The 25438-nt window shown below is 37.4% G+C and overlaps 1 protein-coding gene across 1 annotated transcript in view; it reads left to right on the top strand.

Moving 5' to 3' along the window:
* Morc1 (MORC family CW-type zinc finger 1) overlaps positions 1-23134 on the top strand; it is a gene marked incomplete at its 3' end in the record, with an annotated part of 77890 nt that extends 54756 nt beyond the window's left edge. Inside the window, exons 10-14 of the mRNA XM_004648428.1 lie at positions 16524-16603; positions 17238-17308; positions 19816-19880; positions 21128-21271; positions 22980-23134. Coding sequence (XP_004648485.1) covers positions 16524-16603; positions 17238-17308; positions 19816-19880; positions 21128-21271; positions 22980-23134 — 515 coding nt within the window. The remainder of the gene's footprint in view (positions 1-16523; positions 16604-17237; positions 17309-19815; positions 19881-21127; positions 21272-22979) is intronic.
* Between the last annotated feature and the right edge of the window lie 2304 nt (positions 23135-25438).

Here is a 25438-nt window from a genome sequence, read left to right as displayed (position 1 = left end):
TTCACTCATGGCACAAGACATAAACCAAAGAGATTCTTACAAAAAATAAGCAGAGAATAACATAATTGCTTTTTTTTCAAATATACATTTTGGAGCTTTAACTACATTTCATTTTTGCCATTTAGTTTTAAAAATTTCTATGTAGGGGCTGGGGAGATAACTCAGCACTCTAAATTCCTGCCTGACAAGAGCAAGGACCCAGGATAGATCCCTGGTAGCGCATGCCATGCCAGCCCCAGAACCCGGAGCATGCTGTGATGAGCACTATCACCCTAATTCAAAATTAAAGTTTTCAAAATAATGTTCAAAAATTAAAACTAATATTGAAACTGTCCTACCAATTTGATTTGAAACTGTCTCATTGCTATTTGTTTATCAATAAAATTATGGGAAAATAAAAAAATTAAAATTAAATTGTGAGTCCAACTAAGATGCCAGAATGTAGTATATCATATGTATGAATCTGTGATCAATTGAGAGTACTCACACAGTACTTGATTAGTTTAATATAGACAAAAATATCAAATAAGAAAAAGTTTTCATGGTAGTAAAGAATTACTAAGAATAAAACATGCAAAAATACTGGAATGGCAAATATATTAGCAGCACTTCTAACAGTTTGGGGATAGGATATCACACAAAGTTCTAGTATGTGGTGGATGTGGACTGTGTCCATGATGCTTACTGGTGGCCAGGTGTCACTTGTGGTACTCAGCTACTGCTATATCTTTGATATCCACCCTGTAGACCCAGACAGACTCATGACCCATAAGGTGCAGGAGAAGTGCATTTGTAGAGTATGCTGATGGAAATACTTTACATCAGCCGTTATATACTTTTTTTTCGCCATATGTTTAATTGTTTGGCCTGTTTGGTGGGTTCTTTACATTCTCATTCATGGAGTTGTGATCATTTTGATCCCCCTCTAGAATATCTTTTAGTAGTCTGTGTAGGGTTGGCTTTGTTCTCATGAAATTCTTTAGTTGTTCTTTGTCGTGGAAGTATTTCACTTGTCCGTTAAACTTGAAAGAGAGTTTTGCAGGGTATATTAATCTGGGTTAGAATTTTTTTTTTTTTGTGCAAGACTTGAAGTAATTTGTTCCTTGCTCTTCTTGACTTGATGGTTTGTGAAGAGAAATCTGTCATTATTCTGATGGGTTTTCCTTTAATGTGATCTGTTTCTTTTCTCTAGAAGTTTTCAATGTACTGTTTCTGTGTTGAATTTCTGGGATCTTGATTATTATATGTCTGGGTGTGGTTTTAATTGAGTTGATGTTATTTGGAGTTCTATATGCTTCAGTTACTTCAATGTCAGACTTTCCCTCCCATATTTGAGAAGTTTTCTGCTGTTACTCCTGCCAATATCCTTTTTATATCATTTGTATTTACTCTTTCTTTCTCATTGGTGCCTGTTAGTCTCACATTGTTCATCTTAGCATTGTCTTGCAGATGTTGAATTATTTTTTCCTGCATCCTACTTGTTTTCAAGAGATCTTTTCTTATCTTTTCACTAGCTGCAATGGTGTCATCAAGGTCTGAAAGTCTATTTTCAGTTTCATTCAGATGGTTTTGCCAGCTTGTGATTGAGGTTTTGATTTCCTGAATAGCACTTTGAATCTAATTCATGCATTCTATTTCTTTCCAATATTGCTCATTCAAGGTTTCCATCATGTTTAAATTCTGCTTTTTTTTTTTTTCTTATCAGTGTCTTCTTTGGAAATACATAGAACTTCTTTCATTATAGTTATCATTTCTTTTTTTACTTCAGAAATTATTTCTGATCTGATTTCATGTATACCTTTCTGCAGTTGTTTCTTTACTTCTGACGCTATTATTTCAGAGATTTCAGATGTCTGATTTCCAATTTCTTCTATGCTATTGTCTCTTGCATTTGTTCTGGGTGGGCTTGGGGCCTGAGACTGCATTTTGCTCCTTCTGTTTGTCATTTTTTTCCCATAATTTTATTGAGAAACAAATAGCAATGAGACAGTTTCAATCAAATTGGTAGGACAGTTTCAATAATTAACACATTGCATGCATTCTTCCTAGTGGTTAATTGCTGTACAAGATGCGGACATGATATCCTATTTACAAACACCATTAGAACAAATCCCTTTATTCGTTAAGAGAATGTAACTATATATCTCTCTTTGTCATTTTGTATAGCACTGTCTTTTGATCTTGGTGTAGAGCTTTTGTGTAGTTATTAACTTAGCACCAGGTCCAGATCTACCAAGTTCGAACTCCTCCACATGGGTGTGGCTTGGGTCTGGCTGCTGTGCTCCACTTCTTCCTGCTGCAGCCATTGGAGGTGAACCCTCTGTGTCACTCTAGCAAGAGGTTCTGCTCCTGTATTAGCTGAGTAGATCTTGCCTCTAGCCTCTCTGCAGGGAGTGCTGCCACGGGATTCCATACCAGGCCTGTCTGATGGAGGAAGTTCTGCACACACTCCTGTCCTGGCTGCTGGGTGGAATGAGGATCCAGAGGACCAGCAGGCAGTCTCACTCACACACCGGGCCTGCGTACTGGCTGGAATGAAGATCTGGAGGGCCTGGGGCTGCCCCAGTCACACACTGGGCCTGCTTACTGGCTGAAATCTGCAGTGATCCTTTGGATTAAGTTTTATCATCAGCATTTTAGATATCTGGATAAGAATTCAAATATTCTAGGTCTAGTTCTTTACCAATGCAAATTTGATCCTCCTTGTACTGTGTTCCACTAATGCTGCTAGGTCTACATTTTTTTCATGTTCTCTTACTTTCATAACAAATCATTGCTGACCTAGGGCCTCACAATGTTTCATATCAACATTGATATTCAGAAATATAGGTCCTGGTACTATACACACTGACTATTCACTGGTGTATTCCTCTAAAGTTTTATTTTTGCGTTCTGATTATACTAAAGATAATCTTTAAGTATACACAGCTAGAAATTTTCCCTGTAAATCAGTCTGTCCTTTTCCTAGTAAGCATCAAAATAATTCTTGCATTAGTTTCAGTGCTGTCAGGTACCCAGAATCTTCTGGACCAATCAATAAGCTGATTTCATTATTTCTCTCAATGAGTTTAAATAAAAAATGGCATAAACTGAGCTGAACAATGTAGCACAGTGGTAGAGAGCTTTAAAGGTCCTGGATTTGTTCCCCAGTATTGCAAAAAGAGGGATGTGGAGAAACAGGGAAGGAGAGAAGTCATTTATTGCCTCTAGAAGAACCAAGATTTAAATTAATGGAAAATAATGGGTTTGCCCCTATGTTCTGAGGATATTTTAATAAATTGAGTTTTATATGCCTAAATTACCTATGCCAAGTGATGGTTGTGTCCCACTTAGTATATCATTTATCCATATTTTGAAGTGACATTCTTAAGGATACAGTGCTAGAAAATAAGATTAATGTGTCACATGCATATTTATTTGTTTCCTAAAATAAATGTAAGGAAACTTGAACCTTTGCCAAGTTTCACTTAGTCCTTTGAGTGCTTGCTTAAGCAGCACATATATATTTAGTTCTCTGATAAGTTGTGAAATCTGATATTTGGTATCTATGGGATGGAAAGTATTTTGTACAGCTAGAACAGAATATATGCCCTATGACCTGCCTCTCAATCTGTTTACCATGTTTGCTTGTGTATAATTCCCCTCAGATTCTCTTGAGAGGTTTTGATTTTTTTTGAGTTCTTTGTATATTCTAGATGATAATCCTTGTCTAAGCAACAACCAGAAAAAAAAATTTCCTGCACTATAGATTCTTCACTCTGTTGGCAATTTATTTTGCTTTTTAATAGTATAAGATCACAGTTGTTGATGCTTTGTGTTAATTTCTGTGCCATCAGGGTTTTGTTTGTAAAGTCTTTGCCTACCTACCCCAATGTCTTCAGGAGATCTACTCTCTCTTCCAGCAGACTTTATGTTTCTGTTTCAATATTTAGTTCTTTGATCCACTGTGATTTTGGTTTACTGCATGGTGAAAGATACGGATCTAATTTTTATCTTCAGCATGTGCAAAGACAGTTATTTCCAAAACTTTTGATTAAAGAAACTTTCCTCTAGTGAATGCATTTGGGACCTTTGTCAAAGATGAGGTAGTTGAGTACATCTGGATTTGTTTCTGTATCTTCTAATCTGTTCATTGGTCCTTAGGTTTGTTTTTTTGCCAGTACTATGCTGTTTTTATCACAATAAGCTTTGTAACATAATTTCAAGTCTGGAATTGTGGTGTCCCCTGCCTTATTTAAAGGCTATTTTAAAGTAATTATTCCATCCACTTTGCCACTCTGACTCCAATAAATATTTGGAAATAAAATGGCCACCTAAAGCTCTGCCTCAAAGGTCTCTGTAACTCTGAAGTATCACATGTAACAATATGTGTCTGCAGTTCCTAGTCAATTATTTTTTCACATTTTTGTAAGAAATAGAAAATGCCTGGATCCCTGTAATTGCACCTATCATTGCTATAGCTGTTGTATCTCAATATTCCCAACACATTCAGAGGAGGGATACCAGGAGAACATCTGTGCTGTGTCACTGTTTCCTTTCCTTTACTGTATTCTGTTCAGCATATCAATCTGTAGCTTGGATAAAAAAAAACAAACTTATTCTTTGGAAATTCATAGTAGACTATGACCTAGGAGGAGAATCCTCTATCAGCTATAACAGATGCAGGATGGGACAGAGTTGAAGTCCAATAGATAAATGAGATATAAAATTGTACAGATCAGCATTTAGATTTCAAAATGTATTATGTAAGTACAGGTGTGACTAATTTACATGAGAAAAATACATGGATGCTCTAATTTGCCACAGTTTAGTATAAGCTGAGATTGTGACAGGGTTACTAAATATGGTTATGGAACTTACAAGCTTAACAAGGTAGTCATAATATCAGCCAACAATGTCCTGCTTTTGTGGTGGTGGAGGAAGATGCCCAGACCGGGATCCTTCAGAAGGGATAGAGACTTACTGAAAAGTATATAGTTCACAGAAATATTATGAACAGGTAAGGGGCGACTGATGGGCTTGTTGAGGAGAGAAAACTTAGGCTTGGATGAAAACATGAACAATATAATGTAATGGTTGGAATTCTAGAAGTGGAACTTTGATAGCTGAATTGAAGTAGATGACAATTACGGCTACCTCATCATGAAAATGTTAGGCTATTTTTATAAGGAAGAGACACATTGATGTCAAAAAAAAAAAAAACAAAACAGTTCCTAGTCTAGGATTTTGAAGAAGTCAAGTGGCAGAGAGCTATTCAACTTTTCTCACTGTCACCATTGACTCATTGTTCACACACTGGAGAACTGAGATAACAGTGCAGTGTTGCTCAAATAGATACCTGGGCTCTACTGAGAACTGTTGACTGGGTTTACCCAGCATTTGTTTTCTGTTTTTTTTCTTTTCTTTTCTTTGTTTTGGCAGAACCGGGGATTGAACTCAGGCCCTTGCACTTGCCAGGGTAGTGCTTGTTCTGCTGAACCACCTCCTCAGCCCCAGCATTTGTTTTTCTAACAGCAAGTCTTTCACCATGACATTCAAAGCTTCTCTTATTGAGCAGAGTTCGGGGATAAAACTCTTTAGAGTGGCCTGGCCACTCATCATTCCTTTAGTTAGCAGATTCGTGTCCATAATAGTGACCAACTGATTTGGTTTCTCAAGAAACTGGTGGCATGAGTTCCACCTCAGAGAGGGCCATGAGCATGGTAGGGGACTAATGAAGTTGCTCATGTCCTCCAGAACCTAAAGGGCCTTCCCCCTAAGATGAACACAGGTATGCCACTAAGGGAGTCTAGGCTGTAGAGGAAATTACTACTATGAGAAGGATTTCAGCTAGGTGATTCCAATATCTCTTCCAATTTAAGATTTCTTATAAGCCTCTAAATTTTGGAGTCTTAAAGATTGTGTATTTAATATGGAAGAGTGATACACGGCTATGTTACTTGATCTTAGGCAACAAATGTTACTAATTTTCTTTGGGTTTGAATTCTTTAACTTTAGTGGAGAAGTAACTCTCAGATTTATATAGGCATTTAATCTCTGCTCATTAGGACTAAAGAATGGGTTAAAACGGTCACCTTTGAAAGCTCTTGAAGGGAGGCAGCGAAGCCAAAGACTCTGTTTGAAGAACTGTTTTTTCATTAACATTGCCTTAATATAAATTTATAACTTGGAAAGGAGCCCAGTGAGATGGAACTTGAGTCATCGTGCCTTCCTAGGAGTGACATGGTCCAGTAGTTTAAAAACAAGCTATTTGGGGACCTGCCTTCAAGATGTGCTGCTGAATACCATGCAATGCTGTGCTTCTGGGGCACTGTCTATTTTTTAGTGTTGTTATACAAATTCTAGCACTCCACACACCTAGATGTGCTAACACATAATTTTTAAAAATCACTTTTATAAACTGTGTACCTGTGTATGCATCCATGAATTTTTATTATCTTAAATGATTTAATCCTTCCTTCTTGGGTACTGAATTAGGTCAGTCAAACTTAGACTTGAGATTCAGTTGAGTTGTTTACTTGTTGGAGAACTTTGCAGTTTCTCGAGTCTTACTTTCTCTTTTCTGTGAATCGGGAATTCATCTGCCATTCAGGGTCATGGCAAGGAAGAAAATATTCCATTCTGAGCATAAAAACACTGTAGAGTTCCTTAAATATTTGCAAAGCAGCAGTATTATATAGAGTGGGTGGAACGCTCACTGTGTGCAAAGCATTCTTTTAACCTGATGTGTTGTCAACACAAGCAACTTCAAAACTCATCCTCAAAGAGCTGTTGTTTTCACTGGAGGAAGACAATAAGTTAAATATATATAAGGAAATATCAGGTAATTATAAGGTTATTAAGAAAAAATAAAGCAGGAGAGTAAGAGAAGAATAACAGGGATGTTGGATGTCACTTTTGGAAAGAAAATTAAGGAAGTAACTTTGTTTAGGACTCAATAAGTCAGTGAGCAAATATGAGTCACCTATCCCTTCAATGCATAGCACTCTAAAGGTTAGTGGCTTAATAATGAAAGTTACCATTTATTGCTCAAATTCTATGGGTCAGTGATTTGAAGGTGGTCCTATTGGGTGTTTTGCCTGTGGAGTTTCTCATGCAATTGCCCGGTTTTTGGCTGGGGGTGCTGATTCCTTCACTGGAGCTAGAAGGTGGCATCCAGGGTGACTGCCATGCAGCTGGAAAGTGTGTTCCTCTTTACAAAGGCTACTATACAGGTCCACCTGGGTATTTTTGTGACAGTGGCTGGCTTCCACTGGTGTGAGCAATTCAAAAGAACAAAGTGGAAGCTGTAAGCTGTAAGAACTCAGCCTCCAAGTCATATACTGTAACGTCTGTCACATTCTGTGGTCACACAGATCATGCTGGGGTAGAAGACAGAGAGGAAGAGAGGAAACTATAGACAACAGCCCTAGTACCAGGAGCTCCTGGGTGACATATAGAACAGTGGGCTTCACAATGAGTTGTGCAAGAATTTTGGGAGAAGATAGATCTCAGGTGAAAGGACAGTAGTATAGGTGTAAACATCAGAGATTGTAGGGCCCTACAGTTGAAGCACAGCAGTCAGAAAGATATGAGCCCAATGGGGAAGATCAGTCATCAGGGCCTCATGCAACACAAATGGAGGTGGCTGAGCTGAGGATGGGGTGACTTTTGAGCCAAAGCTTGACATTACTTAATTTGGATTTTTAAATGACTGCTGTGGCTGCTGAGAGGAGAATCAATTCTATGGGGAAAGGGAAGAGGAAATGCTAAGCATTTTAGGTCTGTGTATCTAGAGGAGAAATGGTGGTGGCTCGCACTTAGCAAAAGATGAGAAGTGGCCAATTATAGACAGGGTATGAAGGCAGAGCCTTGCTGATGGTGGGAGGTGTGGAAGCAAGGCGAGGGGTCTGGGAGCCTTCTAGCTTAGTCTCTGAATTTAAAAAAGCAGGGAAATGAGGGAGGTGACTTCATAGGAATTACAAGTCATGGGTGATGAAGTTCTCTCCACTTTGTTCTGGACACATTGAGTATGAGGGGTCCATTAGACATTTAGTGTTCCTGTCAGCATTATACTAGCCAAAAAATTCTTGATCTTGACTCTTTATATGCTGTAAAGAATAATGATTATAACTTTTAGGAGTAAACCAGATAAACTCTCTTAATTAAAAAAATAAAATAATTGTGATGTGAATTTTCCAGTGAAAGTTGAGGTTCATAGTTATAGGCTGATGCTGCATTAATCCAAATTCATAATTGCCCTATTCTTTACACACACCTTTTTCAACTTAAAAATGTAAGATATTTGATATTTTAATCAACATTATTTGGGTATATGTATAAGTGGAGAAATTCAATGTCAGTAAAAATTTAAGCAGGGTATGGTAGCGCACACTTGTAATCCCAGCACTCAGAAGGCTGAGGCAGGAGGGTGGATGTAAGTTTGAGGCCAGCCTGAACTAATAGGTAGACCCTTCCAAAAAAATAAAACAAAAAACTTTAAATTTATATAAATTGTTTTAATCAAATCAGTCACTGAAAACACTGTCATGCTCTACCTTGCTTCTGCAATACACTCAAAGGTAATTATTACTGTAGACCAAATTTCAGAAGTAAACTCTGGGTCAGAAGGTATATACACCACTAATTTTGATAGCTTCTGCTAACAGCCCTCTAGTAAGTGGGAACCAGTTCATTTTTCTACCAACAGGGTAGCAAAGTACCCTTTTCTCATCCCAAATAAATATTTAATATCAGCTGTACTTTTTTGTACATGGTTGCGTCTCTAAGAAACAACATTTTTATATTCCCCTCAGTACTTTTCATTGACTTTACATTTTTTAGGTTTTTATTTCACAAAGAAAGTATCCAGCAAATTATTTTATATAGAAAGCAGGCATAAGCACGATACTTGGTGGAAAGTGGTGTAAAGGTAGAAGGCAAATGTGTCAAGAAGAAAGAGTGGCTGCCTGACGTGTGTCAGAAGAAAGTGAAATACAGGAAGAGGGAAGAAAGAATGGGGAGGCAGGGGCTGCAGCTGGGTGGGGGGCAGAGGTTAGGGGTGGAGATGGGCATGGAAGAAAGTCCTGGCCCCTGAGGGCCCGAGGGCCAAGCCCCAAGAGGGTGCAGCTCCCTGGCCTCCTGTCGCACCGAGCGGGGAACCCAGCTGAGTGGATTCTCACCCATCTCTTCCAGTGAATGCACCACTCAGGATCTTTCTATTTTCTTGAGTCTACCTAATAGTAGGAAAATAAAGAAGCATCAGATTAGTGGAGCATCCCAGGTCTGGATGGAGGCTTGAACAAATACTAATTCACACATATAAGAGCGGGAAGCTCCATCGCACCAGCATGACGGAAGTTTGGGCACACATCTCGTTACTTTTTGTAAACTGTGGTAAGCAGCTGTGAAGTTTCCATAGTGGTCCAGTGTGCAGATCATCTGAGCTCAGACGTGGATGACAGCACAGCTTTTGGTCTTTGGCACTTCAAATTAAGAGTTGAACTCTTTTGTGCCACTTTTACCTTCTATGTAATATACTTCATTATTTAAATTTATACTGCATTTAATGAATTAACTCACTGTTCACAATATCCTTTTAATTTCACTTTGGTTCTGAAAAATTGATCTGGTCTAAATTAACCAGTGTCAAGTGAGATGAAGCTACATGGTTATATGTGATTTTTTTTTTAAAAAAGAATAAATGGTGATTCTAGTATACTGTGAGGTATACTTGAGTTTTTCTCTTCCTTACATGTATTAGAGACACATATGGAATAAGGTTATGACTTCAGTGAGTATTGTTCAGTGAAAAAGAAAACCAAATGAACAATTTGAGAATTACTTTATCTTAAATTTTATGGGCATTTCCTATAGTTAACCATAAAATGGTCTCTCAAAATAAACATTAAGGTGAAAAATCAGGGCCGGCCAAATAGCTCAGTAGATTAAAGCACCTGCAAGCAGGCACAGGAGTCCGGGAATCCTGGGACACACTGAGATGGTAATTGAGACTGGGCATGGTGGCGTGCACCTGTAATCCCAGCTCTTGAGAGGCTGTAAACAGGTGGATCACTATGAGTCCGATCTAGTAGTGAGACCCTGAACACTCTATTGACACTTCCCTAAAATACAATAAATAAAGTTAAAAATCAATAATACACAGTTTACTGCTATAACCTGAATTGCTTGTTAAGCCATTGATGTAGATTTTCTTATTTTTTAACCTTATCTTTTTCATGTACATAAGTAATCAAATTTCTGTGAGTCCTTCAGATTCCTGGAAAAAAAGTAATTTGTTCAGCTACGTGATTTTATTTTCTAATCCCCAATGTATTTCTCTCCTAAAACATATTTTGGAAGAATTAGACAATGATAATAACACCTATTATATACTGTGAGCCAGCACTATTCTAAGTATTTTAACTGCATTGATAGCTTCACTTCTCATAACCGCCCTGTAAGACAGAGATCATTATCATTACCCATTTGTGATAAGGAAGTAGAATCACGAGAAGTGACGTGATTTAACTGCACACAGCGTTCTAACAGTTCCCTGGTCTTGGCACCCAGGCAGGTGGGCTCTTAGGTGTTCATCACAAATCTGTACCATCTTCACTGTATCTTTACTGCTTCTGTTGAGATAATGGAAGAGACTCTCAAATGCACTATTAAGAGATTCCAGCTGACAAACATTTAAATTATATGCAGCCTGTTTTTACTAGCAATTGGTGAGGAATTTGCCTTACTTCTCACATTGTTTAAAAGTCAACTCTACATCAAGTTATCATTTAGAAGCTCCAATGAATTCACTCCTGAATTCTACAAGAGCTTTAGGGATCTAATGCTAGAACTCTTCAATAAAGTTTGAGGAGAAACAGTACTCGTACAGTTATTGCTAAATGCAAACATTACCTCCTTCCAAACCAGAAAAGAATCCGCCTTCAAAACTATAGGCCTGTCTCTTTAATGAACATAGGTACAAAAATCTTCTGTAAGATACTGGGAAACAGAATGCACCTAACCATCAAAAGATCATACATCATGATCAGTCATCCCAGGAATGGGTCAACACATGCAAATTAATAAATTAATACATCATGTAAACAGAAATAAGAATGAAATCCACCTGATTATCTCAATGGGTGCATTGATTATCTCAATGGAAAAAGCATTTGAAAAAAAATCCAGCCTCCATTCATGGTAAAACTACTGAAGAAAATAAGAACTGAAGAGCTTTACCTCCGCCTGATATAAATCATCTATGACAAACCAATGATCAGCATCATACTAAATAGAAGCTCAAAGCTTTTCCTCTAAAATCAGGAACAAGTCAAGGATGTTCAGTATTATCACTTATGTTTAATACAGTTCTCAGGACATTGACTAGACCAGTAGGACAAGAGAAAGAAATACAAGGGATATGGATAAAAATTGAAGGAATTAATTACCATTGTATGCTGATAATGTTATCTTCTGTGTAGATAGAAGTCACCCAAAATTCTGCCAGAAGACTCCTAGAACTAATATCCAAATTTGGCAGTGTAGCAGGATACAAAGGCAATACTCAAAAACCAGAGAGACTTCTATACACCAGCAACAAACTCACAAAGTTAGAAATAATGCTTTTCACAATAGCAACAAGGAAAATAAAATACTTAAGAATTAACCCAAGGGAGTCAAAGAACTCTAGAATGAAAACTGTAATTCTAGGAAAAAAGGAAATTGAAGAGAATATCAGAAAACGGAAAGATATCTCCTGTTCCTGGAAAGGCCGAACAAATGTAGAAAAAAATGGCCATACTTCCAAAACTGTTACATAGATTTAATGCAGTCCCAATCAAAATCCCCACAACATCTTACAGAATTGGAAAAAGCAATCTTAACATTCATATGGAACCAGAAGAGAACTAGAATAGCAAAAGCAGTTCTGGACAACGAGGGCAAGGAAGGAGACCATCACAATCCTGGACTTCAAGTGATACTATGAAGCTACAGTAATAAAAATAGCATGGTATTAGAAAAAACAAAACTAAAATATTAGACTCATGCATCAGTGGAACAGAACAGAAGATATGGAAACAACTCCAGCCACACTTGGCTATATTCATAGCAGCACAGTAATAAATTAAATCTTGTAAACAGCCTGTATATCCACCAACCGATGAATAGATTTTTTAAAAAGTGGTATTTATACACCTGGAGTACTACCCTGCCATAAAAATGATACATTTAAGTTATTTGTAGGAAAATAGGTACAAATTGAGTCCATAATGTCAAGTGAAGTAACTCAGACACATTAGCTTAAATATTGAATGATTCCTCATATATGAAACTGCTCCCCCCATATACATGTATATGGAATAAAAGACAAATAATAAGAAAAAGAAAAGGAGAAAGAGAAAGTGTATTTTAATCCAGCATGGGCAGTGTATCTAAAAGTGTACCTTGACTTTGTACACTTATCTTACACATTTTATATGTGCTTTGATTGTCAATCTGTATATAGTATGTTTTAATAAAGTCTAGCAAGGTCTTATGAATCAGTTTGGTGCTGGAAAATTTTTTAAAAGAGAATTGGGAAGGGGCAAAAGAAGGGAGCTGAAATGTGTTATGTTCATGTAGTAATCCCTCACAGTGAGTGTAATTCTCAGGAACCGCAAACATGTACTAGTAAAAGTAAAATAATAAAGAGGAAAGTAGCTTGGTGGTTGCTAAGGGCTGCAGGTGGTAGGAGGTGATGGGAAGAGTTGTGGCTCTTTCTGGGGTTGTGAAAAGGTTTTCAAATTGTTTGTGGTATCATTTGCACAGCATAATGTACTAAGTTTTATTATTTTATGTACTTTATTTTTTAAAATCTTTTTTGTATTTATTTATTTATTTGGTACAGGCTCCTGCTATGCAGCTTGGACTCGTAGTGATTCTTCTGTCTCAACCTCCCCAGTGCTGGGATTGCAGGTGTGCGCTACCGTGCCCAGTCTCAGAGCTGACACCGCGCACCTGGGGTTCTGGGGCTGGCACAGTATGTGGAACCAGGGATCAAATCTGGGTCTTTGTGCTTGCAAGATAGGTGTTTAAACCACTGAGCTATCTCCCCACCCTCTTATATACTTTAAAATGCAGAATTTGAGCCTGAGGATGTAGCTCAATCCTAAAATGCTTGCCTAGTGTCCAGAAACTCCTGGGTCTAATCCCACAACCATTAAAATAAAATAAAAACCCTAAAGCTAAAGCTATGGCTCTTGATATAGACTTTCCAGATTAGCAAGGTTTTCCTCTAAAGAGCCTGATAATAGACATATGGGCATATTCAGTTCTTTACTGTTTTCTCATGTTTTCATTTATTTTTAAAATCTTTAAAAAATGGAAAAGAAAACATCCTTAGGTCTGAGGCTGTAGTAGAAGAAGCCAGGCACTGCACTGGTTCCATGACCTCTATTTGGCCTGGCCCTGACTGAGACTCATTGACATATATGGATCTACACTCTCCCTCCCGCGTGAACAAATGCTTTTTTTTTTTTTTTTCAGAACCAGGGATTGAACTCAGGCCCTGGCATTTGCCAGGCAAGCGCTTATTCTACTAAGCTATCACCCCGGCCCCAGAAAATGCTTTTTTAAAAAATGTATCTTACTGCATTTTGGGCTCAAGAAATGGTTTGCAGATGCCCACTGGTGTCTTGTAAAACTTTTGGTCCCTTTGTTAGTCAGGGCTCTCTAGAGAAACAGAATCAACAGAAACAGAATCAGCATCAACAGAGGACTGAAGCAGCTCAGTCTGCGTTCTGCCAGCTAGAGGCCCAGGAGTGAAGGCATTGTAGTCAAGCCTGAAGACAAAGGCCTGAGAGCTAGAAATTCTGATGACCCAACTTGAGATGGATGTCCCTGCTCAGGAAGAGGTTGAATCGGCCTTCTTCCTCTTGTTTTTCTGTTCCAGCCCTCTGTGAATTGGGCAGTGCCTATCCACAGAGGTGAGGAAGGGTCTTTTTAACTCCATTTACCAAATACTATATTTTTCAAAAGTACCTTCACAGAAATGTTCTGGACATCCCTCAGCCCAGTGTAGGCGACAGGTACAATTTAAGTATGTGCGCCATTCTGAACATTGCAGACATCAGAGAACAATGAGCTAGCAGCACAGCAGGGTACGGGTATTAAACAGAGAGTGACAGCACACGTAAAAAGCTTTGGGCATTCTCCACCTTTTTATTTTATATTTTTTTGATACTGGTGATCAAACTCAGTACCTTGTGCTTTCCAGGCAGATGCTTATGCCACTGAGCTATCTCCCCAGCTCTGGGCATTCTAAAAACAAATATTATTGTGGGATATTTCTGTCTGTAATGATTTAAGCTAATATTTTAAAGCTTGCCTCCAAGGACTCTCTAATTTAAAGTGTATTTAGGGAGTGTGTGATCTACACAGCTTTTCTTTTTTATTTTATTTTATTTTATTGAAAAAAAGATAAAACAGAATATCTTAATAAAATAAGAAGGGCATAACAATAATTAATGCAGTACATATTGTCATCTTCGAAGTAGTTCCTCAGAGTATAAGATATGAGCATTAACATTCTCCAAACAGTATTAGCACAAACTTTTCAGTGAACTAAGAAACACGAACAGTATAACTAACTTGCATTTTTCTCTCTTTCCCTGCCTTCTTTTCCCCTTGTCCCCATCCTAATTTCTTTTTCCTTTTAAACAATTACTTCCCACTTCACAATACTATTGTACATTCCCAATCTTATTTACTCTTTCAATTGCTCACACCAGGGGGACAATACAGTGTTTACATATATGAGTCTGATTTATTCCAGTTATGAGTGTGGTCTCAAGGTACATCCATTTACCTAGAAATGTCTCAAGAAACCCTTCTTTATGGTTATTACATCTGTCTGTCTGTCTGTCTGTCTGTCTGTCTGTCTGTCTGTCTGTCTTTATCCATTTACTGATTCATGAGCATTTGGGTTGTTTCCAAGTTTCAGCTCTTGCAAATTGTGCTGCTGTAAGATTGATGCACATATATCACTGTGGTATGATGTTTTTAATTCTTCTGGGAAGATACCTAGAAGGGGAATAGCTGGGGCAAATGGGACCTCTAATCTTAGCTTTTTGAGGAATCTACACACTTATTTCCATGGTAGTTGCATCAGTCTCCACTACAACTGACAGTGGAAAAGGGTTTCTTTTTCCCCATAACCCCTCCAGCATTTGTTATTGGTTGGCTTCTTGATGACAGCCATTCTTTTTGGAGTGAGATGGAATTTCAATGTTGTTTTAATTTGCATTTCTCAAATGACTTGTGCTGTGGAACATTTTTGCATATATTTGTCATTTATATTTCTTCATCTGTAAAGTTGTGTATTCATCTCAGATGCCCATTTTTGAATTGGGGGGATCTAGTTTTTACAATCTTCATATATTCTAGATATAAACTCTTTGTCTGACATATGATTAGCTAAAAATTTTTCCTCGCTCTGTGGGTTATATTTTCCCTCTGTTTGTTTGTTTTGATGTGCAAAAAGGTTTTTAGTAAGATGAGATCCCGGTTGTTGATTCTTTGAAGTATTTCCTGTGTAGTTTGGTTTTTGTTTACAAACTTTTCCTACCCTTATGTCTTCAAGAGTTCTACCTACTTTTTCTTCCAATAGATTTATTGTTTTTGTTTTAATACTTAAAAATCATTTATCCATTTGGACTTTAGTGTGTGGTGATAGACATGGCTCTAGTTTTAGTCTTCAGCATATAGAGAGACAGTTTTTCCAGCACCCTTTATTAAAGAGGCTTTCTTCCAATGAACATGTTAAGCTCCTTTATCAAAGATAAGATGTCTGAATGTATTTGTAGTTGTATCTGCATCTTCTAATCCACTGATCCTCAGGTCTTTTTTTTTTTTTGCCAGTATCATGCTGATTTTTATCACAGTAGCCGCAAAGCTTTTCTTATCTATACCTTGTTCACTTTCGAGTTTATAGATGTTCATTTTTTTATTGACTGTTCTATGATATCTTTGCTGTCACTAAAGAAGTACATCTTGAAAATAAAAACTTGAGCAACACAGTAAAAAATATGCTTTTAGTCTTTTAAGATGTTATGTTAATGTGCATTTCTAAGCATTTAAGCTAGAAATAATTGTTTGGCGACTGGGAGAAGCAGGTTAGCCAGTGTCAGTGATGATCTGAGTAAGAGGGCTGTGCATGCCAACCAGAGACTTGGGCAGTGAAGCAGTTGCATAACATTTTCTTTTAAGAAAATTATCCTATTTTATATGTAAAATTGAACATGTGTGTGGGCAGAGATTTTCCTATCTTGCTCCTGAAGTTGCTTTAGAAAAATAAAATTACCAATTGTTAAAAGGCAAGGAATTTCTTTTTAGGTAGAAGGTTTGCTAATTTATCATCTGGATATAACTGACTGGATATAACTCATTTGATGCATCTTTCTTAATAATTATGCATTCCTGGAGTATATAATCTTACTAAAGAATGTTCTCTCACATTCTTTAAAATGAGTAATCTTACTTCATTATGTCATTTTTCTTTCCAGAAAATATTTGTATGCCACATCTTCTTTCAAAGGAGTCCTTAAAAATGAAGTTAGAAAAGCACAGGAAGCAGTACAGATGGGTATGTGATTTCAAGTTGCTCACATTGTTGTTGTTCACTCAGCAAAATTAATCCAGCTTTTGTTCCGAGATGGGCATTGCTGTAGGCATTATAAGCAATACTACATTTTCCTACCTCTATGGAACTTCATAACATGTCTATTGCTGAGTTTGTGTGTGTGTGATATGATTTATTACTTTTAAGTAAGATTTTGCACATACTTGGAATTAATTGTTGTATATTAGAAGCCTTCATAGTCATGATGCTGAACAATTATATTAGAGGCAAGTATTACATCTACTTTAAGAAGAATTTTTTACATACACTCTTTTCCAACAGCAAAGGCAAAGCTGTCCTCCTGTCATCTGGAAGTGGGAATATTTTACATTATATATAGATTTTATAGCATTTTTAATTGGTCAAAGGTCAGCTCATCTTTTTGAATCTGCATATAAAGTTATAAATTGTCCTGCCTTTTTAAGGAGTTCTGATAGACAAGTTACAAAATGGGTAAGAGCACTGAAGTGAACTTCGGATTTTCTGAGATCATGAGCAGTGTGTCATTCTCACTGGTCATGACTCGATGTATGGAAGACACTGTCTTAAAAACTGATAGCATTTCACTGTATTGTAACTATTTTGCTTCTGCTTTCAGCTGAACTCACACTGAAAGAAGCACACATCAAAGTACACCAGGCTGACGGAACTGCTGCGGCTTCTGCCCAGGTATGCCCTCGGGAAGGGTGTGCTCCAGTGGCACACTGAGTCACGTACTTTTCTTTTTCTTTCTTTCTTTTTTATTTTTTGAGATAAGGGTCTACAGGGTGTTCAGTCTCACTAATAGATCAGACTGGTAATGATCCTCCTGTTTATAGCCTCCCAAGAGCTGGGGTTACAGGCGTGCGCCACCACGCCAATCATCATCTCAGCACGCCCTGGTGGCAGGGCCGGCACGGCAGGTCTGGGGATCAAGCCCCGGCCCCTGTGCCTGCTTGCAGGCTCTTTAATCTGCTGAGCTACTTGGGTGGTGTGTTTTTTTTTTTTTTTTTTTTTTTTTTTTTTAGGGAGGGGTCTACAGGGAGTTCAAGGTCTCACTACTAGATCGGACTCATATTTTTCGATCTGTTTACAGCCTCCCAAGAGCTGGGATTACAGGTGCGTGCCACCATGCCCAGTCTCAATTGCTGTCTGAGCATGCCCCAGGGGGCAGGGCCTGTACAGCAGGCCTGGGGATCGAACCCCCGGCCCCTGTGCCTGCTTGCAGGTGCTTAATCCCCTGAGCTATTTGGCCGGCTTTTCACATACTTTTCTTGTTTATGGTTGTCTCTCATCATTTTCTTCTTACATTTTTAAACATTAATGGGCTCAAAAGATTAAGTTGATTTTAACACAAGTGAACCGCAGAGAGAAAGCCCACTAAATAGGGGGAAAGCTCAGACGAATATTAAAAGGGAACAAAATGTCAGGTGAATTTGGGACAGTGAGAAAGTAATAATGAACAATTTCTTTAAAATGAAAAGGAAAGTAATACAAGAAAAGGAGAAAATGATTAAAAGCTAATAGAGAAAACCTAGCCTATCAAGTCTCCTTGAAAATATCTTTTCAAATTATAGCTCTCCATGGACCGAAATAAATGGGGAAAGCCGGGAGAAGACTAATAAGCAGTTCTTCATTCTAGTGCTAGGAGTTATATAGCATAATTACGAATATTAATATCAAGGCTTCCAGCTTACGAAGCTCTTTTCTTATGAGTTTCTCCATGTAGTTCATAAACATTCTCTGTATTTCTTCCAATATGCCCACTAGTAGGATAGTTATAAAGAACCATTATTTTTATTAATTATAGTGCATTTTGGCTAAGAGAAAAAACATACCGCTGTAGGATATATATTGCTAGTTTGCTAACTTTTTACAAGAATGTGGTATAAAGCCTTGCCCTGAGGTACACGATGAGGGTTATCTATTTTCCCGATTGCAAAAGGATGAGTAGGAATATAAAGTGATTTCCCCGTCGACTTTTAAGGATCAGGATGTGGCTGATAAAGAGCTGCTTGTTTAAAGGCCGTAAGTAAGGTGTGAAATCAAAGAAAAATATGCAATAGTGCCCAGAGCTGAATCTATCCACAGATCTCTTAAGGTTCTCTTACTTTTTTTTTCCTTCCTTTTCTTAAGTTAAAGGTAACCCTTTCTTATTGCAATTGATTTTTTCATGCTTTAAGTTTCATTCCATTTTTTTTTTTTCTCTAAGAAAGCCATTGCATTACTTTCTGGTTTTGATTGTCAAGACCCTTGCTTTCTTCTCACTTTATGTAGCTGCTCCTTCTGCTACCCCTGCTGTCCTCGCTGAGTGGGAGTGGCTGCCAGGAAGTGGGGGTGCCTTTGACCAGTTTTCTTTGATGCTCTCCAGCTCTCTGTTTACTTCAGTGTGGAGGAGAGAGCAAAACACCATGGCTTTTTAAATGCTTGTGGGAAGTTTAATTTAAATGAAATAGTTACCAATCATTTTCTATTTTCTTTTACTTGAAAGACAGTGATCCTGTTCCAACCACAGTATACTCATCAGAGAGATGGCTGCCTTTCACACCAAAGTCTACTCTTATTTGTGAGAACAATCCTGGAGAACTATTCTTTTTCTGCTTGCTTACAGCAAGCACACTAGGGATTGAATAGTAAATGAACCAGTGCGGCAAATTAAAAAGCTAGGTAACCGAGAGAGTTGGCCACTGGTATTGGAGCAGTCTGCAAAGAAAAAGCTGAGAGATGGGGTTACTCAGAAAAGGCAAATATTAGAGGCATCCAGAACTTGGGATGAAGGGGTTTTTGGACTACTAACTAAATTTCTTAATTCCTATCATTTAATTAAAGGAGTCAGTGGTTACGGGATTGAACATTTTCTGTTCTCATAAAGGCCAGATCCTAGGTACAATGTATAACTCACCCAAGTTTTCATGTAGTCTGTGTCAAAGCCATTCTGCTATTGTAGGTAGTGAAAATTCTTTCTTTGGAAGTCTGAGAGTGCATTAAACACGTGCAAGAAGAGCACAGTGAGTTAGAATTTGGTTTCTCTTCTAACTATTGGAACTTAATCATTTTTGAAGGATCAACTGAGTATGTACCATGCTTTAGGCAATGTGATCTATCATTAGTACCCTGGAAATATTTGGGTCACAGGGTAATATAAACTCACTTTTTGTCAACTTTGTGTCATCTCTCAACCAAATTAACTTCTCTAGGATATATTAGAGAAAGCTTTAGAAGATGCAGAAGCAAAGCATAAGAATCTTAAGGAGAAACAAAGGTAAGACACAGATTTTCCCTTTGCAGAAATCCTTGGTTCTGTGTGCTAAACAAATTCTTATTTCTAAGTAGGAAGGTTTGATGGTTACCATAACAATTTCTCTTTCTTAGATTGGCATATTTTATAATATGAATCTTAATATGGTCAGGATAAACAGCCAAGATAAACAGTATAAAATACTAAAGTATATCTCAACATGTGCATATATTTGTGTAGGTAATGCTAAACATTTTTTTTAAATGAGAGATTGGTTCAAGATTTGGTAGGTTACACTGGATGAGGACATTGAATTGTCAGATTATGAGCTCAGGAGAAAAAGGCTGTGTTTGTAGATGGCACAGAGCTGTGGCTGAGTGTAGGGGAAGAGCTGTATTGGTTGAAAAAGGGAAATATGCACCTCATCCATTCTGTATATTTAAAATGATCACTCCTAGTCCTCATCACATTCCATGTTCTTGGGCGGATATTCCTCCTGTGTTCCAGGTGAGGCAGAGTGTGTAAGGGGCTCATTCATATTTTCCTAGTTATTAGAAAAGTAAGCCTGCATTTGAGGGTACAGCCACCTCTTACGTAGGAGCAGTCTTCACCACTCCCTGCAGCCTCCTGGTGCTACAGTTCTATTGCGTTTTGCTATTTTCAGGATTTGCATACATACCTAATAGAAAAGTTAACGTAAAACATAGTATAGAACAAATTCTGAGAATCAGAGTTCATATCCATTGCCATTAACTTACTTTATTTTTATGTACCTTTGGTTTTTGGAAAAGTTTAAAGAGGGCTAAATAGCATCTTCTCATATATTCTAGGCTATGTAGGGTATTTGGAAATGTGGGGACATACTGGAAAGGAGAAATTACATTTAGCATTAGAAAAACCTACAGTTTAAAAAATCTAAATTGTCAATTTTCAAAACTGCTTCAGTGTATATAACTTCTTGGGGACTTTCTGGGCCTTGTAAATTTAAATTAAGAGATTTGTTTTAGAGTCAATGAATGTGTCTGTGTTTGACTTGTGTAGTTATGCAGAATACTTGGCTGTACAACAGGTGTACGTTCCTACCAGATTTTGTAAAAATAGCTGGAGATGTATATTTATATATATTTCCATATATGTATAATTTCATATATGTATAATTCCATATATATATTTCCATGGGGGCTTATTTTTATATTTCATTATTAGCAGTTTCATAAAGTGTATACTTTTATTTAAAAAAATGTTAAAAATTTTTCTAAATATACTTCTAGAGAATTAAGAAAAGCAAAAACACTCTCCCTGTTCTTTGGAGTGAACCTAGAAAACCCAAGCCAAGATGGAATGTTCCTGTACAGTAATAGCCGTTTGATCAAAATGCATGAGAAAGTGGGCCCACAGTTGAAACGGAAGTCCCTGTGAGTATGCCTTTGTTTTCAGGTGCACACGCAGGCGGAGGGGGGAGGGTGCAGTAAACTTGTGTCTGTGGAGTGGGAGCAGGTGTCATATCCTCTGCTCACCCTTCCGTCAGCGTGCAAGCATCAATTTACCTACTTTGTGTTGTTGGTAAAGCTGTGTGTGTCCTCTAAGGAAAAAGCATGCTGGGAAGTTATTTTTCACTGCATTTCTTTAACAATTTGCTTGTGCTATCTCTTCAGAGTTTTAATGCTTTTCTAACTTAAAAACATTATACACATTAAAAACAAAATTTTGAAAAGAAAGATAAATCATAGTCTTTTTTAAAAAATCATAGTCTTGAAAAGCAGCCCTGTTAATGTTTTGTGCTGCTTTGAACATGAGTAAGTTTTTGCCAATTGTCTGAATGAGTGTAAATTGTTAAGCATCCAGTCTACTTGGATTTTCACATAATGGACTCTGCTGTTTTCTCAGAGGCTTGAAGCTTGATAAGCTGCTTTCTTCAGTGATGTAGAGTTCCAAAGAGACACCATGGAAAAGGATAAAGTATACACTCATGACCAGTAGAGGGGTCGGGAGAGCATTTGTTGTCTTGATTCCTCAATCTTAAGGAACTAGCACTTAATTCATTGCTCAATAAGTAGTTTTCTTCTGTGTGTGCCGGACACCATACTAAGATCTGAAGGCAAAATGGGATTCAGTTTTTTCCAAGTTGGATATTCAGTTTGACAATGGGACAAAGTTACAACACCAGGCAAATTTTTCAAGTATTAGAAAGTTTGAACACGGAACCATTTGACACCTGAGGTGTCACTGTCTTTAGAAAAGCAGTAACCAAACTAGGAGAGGCCAGGTCAGCACTCCAGGAAGTAGTGTCCAAACTTAGCTTGCAGAAAGAATAAGGAGGGGAAAGCAGGGTGGAAGAGGAACATGGTAGAGACAGCAGGCGAGGCCCCTAGTTTGGACAGAGGTGACTAATGTCTCAAGGAGAGGCAGTGGGGATGAGCAGTGTTACATAACTAGATGTTTTTCTCAAAACAAGTTATGTCACCAAGCAGAACATCCCAGGTGTGTGCATCATATGCTGTTGGGAAAGTGAAAAAATTTTAAAACCAACAAACAAATACTACCTCCCTTCCCCACCAAAGCTCTGTTCATTAATGTGACAGTCAGATGTCTGTCTCCCTCTGGGATGATGAAACCCATAGTTTTCTGAGTAGAAGTCACTGAGAACCCCCTTGGAGCTCTGCAATGAGGAGAGACCCAGTCCAACAAGTGAAATAAGGGCAGAGAAGGTGACTCTGGGCAGTTTCATTTAAAAAAAAGATCGTGGAGGTTTATTGCAGTGAGGCCCTGTTATTGGTGTTTATGCCAAAAAGCTCCACTTTCCTGCAAAACTTCATGGAAGGCAGTAGGCTTGGGAGAAGAGTTATATTAATTCAGTAATGGTATGATGTAATGATATTCAGTACTGGTATAATTCAGTAATGATATATTGAGGTGATTTTGTACTATGGGACGGAACACACCTGGGCATAGATTTATGGTAGCATCATAAAATAACTTTTTAAAGATAATTCTTTAAACTCTGACATGTTCCAGACGAAGATAATGAATTTACTTTGGAAAATACTGATTGCAAGTGACCCCTACATACTGGACTTTTTACTCAGCCAAATTAAAAAAAATTATATGAATTTATTTCCTCAGACTTGGCACAGGTGTGGTTGGAATTGTTAACATACCCTTGGAGATCATGGAACCATCCCATAATAAGCAACAGTTTCTCCATATCCAAGAGTACAATCATCTACTAAGAGTCATGGGACAGTACTTGATCCAGTATTGCAAGGACACTGGGATCAGTGAGTATTCAGTAGTCACACTGTGAATACTTAAAAGGGGGATCGAACTATGTGATTTAAGTGGAAATGATTATATTGACTCCAGTAACTAGGAACTCAAAGACTGACAGAGAAATCCTACGCTAAGATCCTAATAGGAGGACTGGGGTTATAGCTCAGTGGCACAGTACTTGCAAGGAAAAGTGCAGGAATTCTGGAAATAAGGTGAAAAGAAGATCGAGGGGACAGACCCCCTGCCAAACTAGACTTCATGGACTGGTCTAAAACCTACTCAATGCGGCTGCATCAACCCCACGTCCTCAAGCCCAACACGAGACCTTCCGAAATAAAACACACATTTTCACAGGATGTCCGTATAGTTTCTAGGCACATTCACATGTACGAAGCACTACTCTAAAAAGCAACTCATGCAGTTTTTCTTCAGATAGGCACACTTTTATCACATTTTCTTCCCTTCGGACACATGTTTGAGCTATCCTGCACATAGGAAATACTACACTGTATGGCAGGGTTTGCTTACAGCTGTAAAGAATGTGGGGAAGTATAAACACTAACATAAAAACAGTAAACCAACCATCCTACTTGGTTTTATTTTTTTCAAATTTGATTTTATTTAATTTACAGAATAAAAATGAAAGCAAAAACAAATAGCAAAGAACAAATACAGAAACAGTAATAATATGGTACAGATTTTCAAAACAAGAACAGAAAATTAACAATGGCTGTCATATTACATATTTTTATCCTCAAATCTGTTGTTCAGACTAACAGATATAGATGTACAAGATTGGACAAATACTTGAACATTAATGCTTTCAATGATCCTTAATTTTTTCTTGTACTTTTTAACTATTATTTTTAAAAATTAATTTTAAAGAGAGTATAATCATAATTGATAAGACATTACAAATGGTACACATTTAGAAGAATAATATGAAAGGTATTCAACTGTGGTTTCTGTATTGCACATTTCTGTTTTCGATGTAGTTGCTCAGTTTACAGCTATTAGTATATAGAATTAGTCAAAATGAAAATTTTAAAGATTAACTTCTATTTTCAAAAAGCTGATGGAATTAGTAGTCCAGTCATCTCAGCTATTCTGTATATATACACTTGCATGATTTTCCATCCTTTTTTGCTATCTTTTCTCCTTACCCTCATCTTTGTTGTTCATTCCTTATGTTTAATTTCTTTTCATATTACTATATCCGTTATACTTTTTGGATTTAATTAATTCTTTGAGGTTCCTTTAATAGGGAGAAAATAGGATATTTACACGTGTGGATCTGATTAATTTCACTTATGAGTATAGCCTCCAGTTGCATCCATTTACCCATAAAGACTTCAAGTTTGCCTTTCTATATAGCTGAGTAATACTTCATTGTATAAAAATACCACATATTTTTTAGGCTATTCCTCAGGTGATGGACATTTTGACTGTTTCCAAGATTTGGCTAAAACAAATTGTGCTGCTATAAACGTGGGTAAACATATCACTATTGTATGATGTTTTCAGTTTGTTTGGGTAAATATCCAGAAGTGGAAAAGCAGGATTGAATGGGATTTCCAGTCCTAGCTTTTTGAGGAGTCTCCACACTGATTTCAGTAGTGATTGCACCAGTCTACATTCCCACAAGCAGTAGAGAAAGGTTCCTTTTCTACCACAGCCTCTCCAGCATTTGTTATTACTTGATTTCCTTATGATAGTCATTCTTTCTGGGGTGAGATGTTATCTCTCTTTTTTCCATAATTTTATTGAGAAACAAATAGCAATGAGAGAGTTCAAATCAAATTGGTAGGACAGTTTCAATAATTAACAGATTGCATATATTCTTCCTAGGGGTTAATTGCTGTACAAGATGCGGACATGACACTCTATTTACAAACACCATTAGAAAAAATCCCTCTATTCGTGAAGAGAATGTAACTATATATCTATCCTACCCACATTGAATACACAGCTACAAAATAGACATTCATCTGTATCCCCTTTTTTGTTAAATTCCGTTATTTGAATATTATAGGTGTATAAACTCAGCAAAATAATCTAAAAGAGTCCAGTAGCGCATAATAGTACTGGGTTTTCCACTTGATTGGCAATGTCAGAAATTGTTGACCTGAGTCCCCTATAGCTCAACATAACACCATGGCTTTACTTCTTATATTTCTTTTCTATACTTTTCTGCTGGATGGTTAAGACCAGGGTAAAGAAGGGCCTATGCAACAAGAGTTGTAGCTTTTGGGTCTGATAAGGTCAGTGAAATCCCCTCAGGATTTATCCTGAGATCCTGTACCTCAGATTGT

The sequence above is a fragment of the Octodon degus genome, unplaced genomic scaffold, assembly GCF_000260255.1.
Source record: "Octodon degus isolate 3935 unplaced genomic scaffold, OctDeg1.0 scaffold00410, whole genome shotgun sequence".
Lineage (NCBI taxonomy): Eukaryota > Metazoa > Chordata > Mammalia > Rodentia > Octodontidae > Octodon > Octodon degus.
This window is presented reverse-complemented; position numbering and strand designations above follow the sequence as displayed.